The sequence below is a fragment of the Lutra lutra genome, chromosome 6 (assembly GCF_902655055.1).
Source record: "Lutra lutra chromosome 6, mLutLut1.2, whole genome shotgun sequence".
Classification (NCBI taxonomy): domain Eukaryota; kingdom Metazoa; phylum Chordata; class Mammalia; order Carnivora; family Mustelidae; genus Lutra; species Lutra lutra.
Window position 1 is genome coordinate 95,571,595 of NC_062283.1, and position 6,863 is coordinate 95,578,457.

Genomic DNA, 6,863 nt, shown 5'->3' on the forward strand with positions numbered 1-6,863 from the left:
TGCTTAGATGATCTGTACATGGCAGTGAGTGGGGTGTTAATGTCCCCTACTATTATTGTATTATTATTGATGTGTTTCTTTAATTTTATTATTAATTGGTTTATATAATTGGCTATTCCCATGTCAGGGGCATAAATATTTATAATTGTTAGATTTTCTAGTTGGATAGACCCTTTAATTATGATATAGTGTCCTTCCTCATCCCTTATTACAGTCTTTTTTTTTTTTTTTTTTTTTTTTTTTTTTTTTTGTGCTTGACAACGGTTTATTGAGCCCCTTCACCCTCGGTGGCCTTCCTGGAGCTTCTGCGCTTGGCTTGGTGCAGGCGCACGAAAACACCGACCCCTAGGACCAGGGCAACAGCCGCCAGCAGAAGGACCACCCAGAGGAGAGGCCTCTGGTTGACGTTCCTGGGGGAGCCTGTGGGCCCCAGTGCAGGCTCCTGCCTGTAAGAATCCTCAAAGCCCACGGGCCCTGGAGAGCTCACAAGGTTCTGGGGCCCAGCAGCAGTGCCGTGGGCAGCAGAGGACCGTCGCTGTCTCGAGGGCCCAGAGCTGCACATAGTGGGGCACGTCTCCAGCCCCGCAGGGGAGCAGGCAGAGGCGCTGCAGAAGAAGTAAACCCATCCCCTGAGGGCCCTCTGCGAGCCAGGGTGCAGGAGGGTGAAGGTGGCAACGGTGAAGCGCCGGTAGTGGGATGGGAAGGACAGCTCTGCCCCGTCCAAGGCTACCAGTTGGGTCCTGTAGCTGTCACCATCAAAAGGACACCCGTCGGACAGGATGGGCCACTGAGGCTGCTGGAAGGGGCTGGCCCCGGGAGTGGCCCAGCACTGGTGCAGCAGCAGGACCAGACCGGGGTCTGTCCTGTGCAGGAGCCGGACCTCCACCGGTAGAGGCTCACGCAGCAGCCTCACGAGGGGGTAGTCCCCTTCCTCATAGAAGGAGCGGAAAGTCTCATCCTTGGCGATCCGAAGCTGGAGATGCAGGGGCCCGGACTGGGTCACAGGGGCTGGAGAGGGTGGCGGGAAGACGGATGCCTGGAGCGGCAGGAAATCACTGGCGTTGAAGATGCAGCGCATGTGAAGCCGGAAGGTGCTGTCCCGAGTGATGGAGCCCTGTGGCCCCGTCCAAGCCTCGATGTCAGACACCAGCTGATTCTCATAGACAAGCTGGTTGCCAGCCACCTGGACTGTGGTCCCACAGTGGGAGAGGGGGAAGCGGAAGACCACGAAGGACCCGGTCTCCTGGGTGGGGGAGCAGCCTGTGGGGGCATAGGCCATGTGGATGTTGGCCAGCGTGATCCCATGCGCCAAGGCGGTTTCTTGGGACACCACCAGGACAAAGTGGCCATTTCTGAAGCACTGGACAGTTGCTGTGTTGCCATAGTAACAGGGAATCTCTCTGCTGTTGTCATAGCAGCAGCCAGCCTGCTGGCAGGCTTCCTTTGAACTTCTTCCCACTCCACAGGGGATGGCCCCTGAGGGCACCTGGCACAGCTCTGGAGTCAGAGGTGCACCTGAGTATGGTGGCTCATCAACCCCCCAGGGTCCCAGGGTGCTCCCCTGGGGTGGAACCTGGGTGGCATGGGAGGTGGGTCCAGGTCCGAGGGATGGCAAGGCAGGGGTCGCATGGACAAAGCTGTGCTCTGGGATGGGGCGGAGGGACCAGGCCTGGGGGGTGGGGCGGGAGAAGCCTTATTACAGTCTTTGATTAAAATCTAATTTGTCTGATATAAGGATTGCCACCCCAGCTTTCTTTTGATGTCCATTATCATGATAAATTGTTTTCTGCCCCTTCAACTTAAGTCTGGAGGTGTCTTTGGGTTTAAAATGAGTCTCTTATGGACAGAATAACAATGGGTCTTGCTTTTTTTATCCAATCTGATACCCTGTGTCTTTTGATTTGGACATTTAGCCCATTTACATTCACAGTAAATATTGAAAGATATGAATTTAGTGCCATTGTATTCTCTGTAAAGTCACTATTTCTCTATATTGTCTCTGTTGCTCTCGGGCTATCTTTTCTTGAAGGATCCCTTTTAATATTTCAGTAGGGCTGGTTTAGTGATCACAAAAAATTCTTTTACTTTCTGTTTGAACTGGAAGCTTTTTATTTCTCCTTCTATTTTGAATTACATCCTAGCTGGATATTTTTCTCATTTAACACCCTGAATATATCATGCCAGTCCTTTCTGGCCTGTTAGATCTCTGTGCATAGGTTGCCAGCTTATGTTTCTACCTCTGTAGGTTACAAACTTCTTGTCCTGAGCTTCTTTCAGGATTTTCTTTTGTGTCTGAGATTTGCAAGTTTCACTATTATATGTCTGAGTGTTGACCTATTTTTACTGATTTTGAGGGGGCTTTGATGTGCCTCCTGGACTTGAATGCCTGTTTCTGTCCCCAGGTTATGGAAATCCTCCACTATAGTTTTCTCCAGTATACCTTCTGCTCCCAATCTTCTCTCTTGCTCTTTCCTCTTCCTCAGGGATCCCAGTTATTCTAATATTGTTTTGCTTTATGGTATCACTTATCTCTCGAATTTTCCCTCCATGATCCAACAGTTGTTTACCACTCTTTTTTCTCAGCTTCTTTATTCTCCATCATTTTGTCTTCTATATCACTAATTCTCTCTTCTGCATCATTTATCTCGTTGTTAGTGGCTCCATTTTTTAAAATTGCATCCATGAATAACCTTTTTTATTTTGACTTGATTAGATTTTGGTTCTTTTGTTTCTCCCAAAAGGGATTCTCTAGTGTCTTCTACGCTTTTTTCAATACCAGCTAGTATCTTTATAATCATTTCCTGAACTCTAGTTCTGACGTCTTACTTATATCCATACTGATTAGATCGGTACAGCCTCTTGTTCTCTTTTTGGAGGCCAATTTTTTTCTTGTCATTCTTGCAAAAGTGGTCACTTTTCTATTTGTTGAGTTGCAGCTATTCTTTTCAGATCTCTGGTTGAGTTCACAGGTGTTCAGAATGATTTGATAGCTAGCTAGCTGAATTCCTGGGACCAGACAAAACTGAGGTCTCCTATTCCTCCGCCATCTTGGACTCTTTCAAATTATGTTTTTTGATGAACAGATGAACTTGATTTCAGTAACATTAAATTTATCAATACCTTCTTTAGAATTAGTGCTTATCATGCTCTAAGAAAACTTGGCTTATCTCAAAATAAAGAAGATATTCTTCTGGCTTTTTTCTAGACAATTTTCTAGATATTTTATTGTTTTACCTTTCACATATTGTTCTTTTCAAGGACCAACTCTGGATTTGGTTAATTTTTTTCCATTATATACTTGTTTTTCTTTCAGTTAATTCTATTTTTATATGTATCATTTTCTTCTACTCTGTTCATATTTAATTTGCCATTCTTTTTGTAATTGCTTAAGGTAGACATTTACATAATTTTCAGATTTTCCTCTTTTCTAATATATGCATTTAAGTGTACAATTTTTCTTCTAAGTGTAGCTTTAGTTGCATCATATAAGTGATGTTGTCATATTTTTTATTATTATTCAGTTATATTGCCTAATATACATTCTTGCCCTTTGTAGCTCAAAATTAGGCAAATACCTTGAGGGAAATGTGATACAGATGTTGAGGTTATCTTTTTTTGAGGATCATGACATCTCAAGTCATAAATGCCCTTGTAACCTCTTAACTTATGACTTCCAAAAGCTTAATAGTGCCCAAACCGCCAGTTTCTGCTCAGTCTGATTGCTGCACTAATCATGAACCAGCCGTATACCTAGAAAGGGAAAATGGTGGAGAATAACAGGTAACTCAGTGTGACTTCTTTCTTTCCAGGACCTTACACCCTCATATCCTGACTGCCTTCATTACTGTGTCATTTTTTTTTTTTCCAAACAGCTATTTCTTAAAAGTTTTATTCAGTCTTTATACATCTCCTCAGTGGGAAACGGGCCTGAATCCAGATATTCTGTTGTAGCAGAAACACAAATTGCCTCAGCAAATAAGTTTGGAGCTGGGGAAAACCTCAGAGATTAAAGTTTCATGACTGATCAAATGTCATTACCTAGGTTTCATTACCTAGTGACAGTACTAGAATTTGTAATTCTTGATTCCTTATAAAGCACAAAGAGCATGGGGGTGTGGCTCAGGGGTCACAGATAAGGCATACACGGCAGCTGGACTTCTCATTCCTCTCCACAGCCTCAGATTTAGGAACAATGACTTTCTAATCCTGTAAGAGGTCCTAAATGCCCCCAACTATGTGAGTTATAATTTTGAATGCAAGAAAAAAATGGACCCTTCAACTGTGTTCCCAGACCATGAACCTCTGTTGGCAGTTGATATTGTATGACATATGGTTCTTGCATTTACCATATACAAAGACTAAGACTGTGGGTACAAAGATGAAAATCACAAGTTTTTCCTCACTGAGAAAGAGAGAGACAAACAATAAGAAAATGGTTTTCATATGGGGGTGCCTGAGTGGCTCAATTGGTTAAATGTTGGATCATGATCTCAGGATCCTCAGATTAAGTCCTGAGTTGGGCTCCTCAGGGGGAGTCTGCTTCTCCCTCTCTGTCTGCCCCTCCCCACATCTGTGCTGCCCTCCCACAATAAATAACATACAAAAAAAGAAAGAAAAGTAAAGAAAAGAAAATGATTTTCAGGTGGTTTAGACGAAGTGCAATGGAAACACTGCTGAGGAGCAAAGAATTGCCTGGGGAGTTAGGAAAGCCTTCAGGAAGGAATGTCCAAATAACTTTCTAGGCCCAAAATAGAGATGCTCCTGCCTCAGATGCCACATTAGCAAACAGAAACTCAGGTAACTCTGGTGTCCCTGAAGATATCTGTTCTGCTTGGCCAGAAACAGAGTATACTATTCAGCCAGTCCCCAAATGCCAAACCAACTCTGGCTCCATACTCACTTCCTGTTACTTATTCATTTTCTATTTTTCTCTTCTTTGTTCTTTAGCCCATAAAGGCTTCTTGCCTCCCACTCCATTTTGCAGTTATCTGGACCCATGGGAATGGAGATTGTCCACTTCCTGAAATGTTAAATAAAGTTTCTTTTTATCACCTAATTGTCTTTTCAAATTATTTTTTAACATGTTCTAACATATATAATCACATGTATGTTTATATACAAAGCCTGTCCCCATATGCAAATAAACAGACCAACACACAGACCAACTACTGTGGATCCAACTTTGTGCACATTCATATTCTAAATTATTCTCTTCTATGTAACCCAGGCTGGCAATCTGCTTTTGACCTCTTGGTTTATCCCCTGCCTCAGCTCTGCATGCACCCCTCAGATGTGCTGCTAGATGTTGACTACATATTCCAGCTCCCTCACCAGGCATGAGTCACAATTTATCTCCACATAAACACCCTCAAGTCTGAAGAAGCACCCAGAACCACCCAGGGGTGTCCATGTGGTTCTGGGTTTGCCTTGAAAATTTTGGAAGTAAGTTAAGCACATGTTGAGTCTTCTGGTGAATCTTAATCCTGAAATTTTAATAACCACATGAACTTCCCACTCCCTCCATTTCTTCTTTTCCTCTGAACCCTATAATTTTTTTTTTTTTGTATTCCCAGGAAAAAACAGTGGGCAGCCAGTGAATAAAAAACTCTACCCCAGTTCTATAAAAGAGGAAAAATCCCAAGAATAGAATTGAACAGAAATATAGAGACAATCTACAGAAAGAAAGACTTCAAAGGTAACACGATGTCAATAAAAACGTATCTATCAATAATCTCTCAATGTGAATGGCTTAAATGCGCCCATCAAATGGCACAGGGTTGCAGACTGGATAAAACAACAGGACCCATCCATATGTTGTCTACAAGAGACCCATTTTGAACCTAAAGATACACCCAGACTGAAAGTGAAGGGTTGGAGAAGCATCTTTCATGCCAATGGGCCTCAAAAGAAGGCCAGGGTAGCGATTCTCATATCAGATAAATTAGATTTTAAATAAAGACTGTAGTTAGAGATATAGAAGGACACTATATCATTCTTTTTTTTTTTTAAAGATTTTATTTATTCATTTGACAGAGAGAGATCACAAGTAGGCAGAGAGGCAGGCAGAGAGAGAGGAAGAAGCAGGCTCCCCACTGAGCAGAGAGCCCGATGCGGGGCTCGATCCCAGGACCCTGAGATCATGACCCGAGCCGAAGGCAGCGGCTCAACCCGCTGAGCCACCCAGGCGCCCCACACTACATCATTCTTAAAGGGACTACCCACCAAGATGATCTAACAATTGTAAATATCTATGCCCCCAATATGGGAGCAGCCAATTACATAAGAAAACTGTTAATCAAGATAAAGAGTCATATTGATATGAATACATTAATAGTACGAGATCTTAACACACCTCTCTCAGAAATAGACAGATCATTGAAGCAGAAAATCAATAAAGAAACAAGAGCACTGGGGGCACCTGGGTGGCTCAGTGGGTTAGGCCTCTGCCTTCGGCTCAGGTCATGATCTCAGGGTTCTGGGATCGAGCCCCGCATCGGGCTCTCTGCTCAGCAGTGAGCCTGCTTCCTCCTCTCTCTGCCTGCCTCTCTGTCTACTTGTGATCTCTCTCTCTCTCTCTGTCAAATAAAAAAAAAATATGTTTAAAAAAAAAAAGAAAGAAACAAGAGCATTGAATGACACATTGGACCAGATGGACCTCATAGATATATACAGAACATTCCACCCTAAAACAACAGAATACTCATTCTTCTCAAGTGCACATGGAACCTTCTCAAGAATAGACTACATACTGGGTCACAAATCAGGACTCAACCGATACCAAAAGACTGAGATTATTCCCTGCATATTCTCAGATCACAGTGCTTTGAAACTGGAGCTCAATCACAAGGAAAAGTTCAGAAGGA

The 6,863-nt window shown here is 43.4% G+C and overlaps 1 protein-coding gene across 1 annotated transcript; it reads right to left on the reverse strand.

Moving 5' to 3' along the window:
- Positions 1–265: 265 nt before the first annotated feature.
- Positions 266–1,687, reverse strand: LOC125103106 (zona pellucida sperm-binding protein 1-like; the record flags this gene model as incomplete). Its single annotated transcript, XM_047734902.1, has 1 exon — positions 266–1,687. A coding segment is annotated over one exon (1,422 nt), but the record flags the coding sequence as incomplete, so codon positions are not given.
- Positions 1,688–6,863: the final 5,176 nt, after the last annotated feature.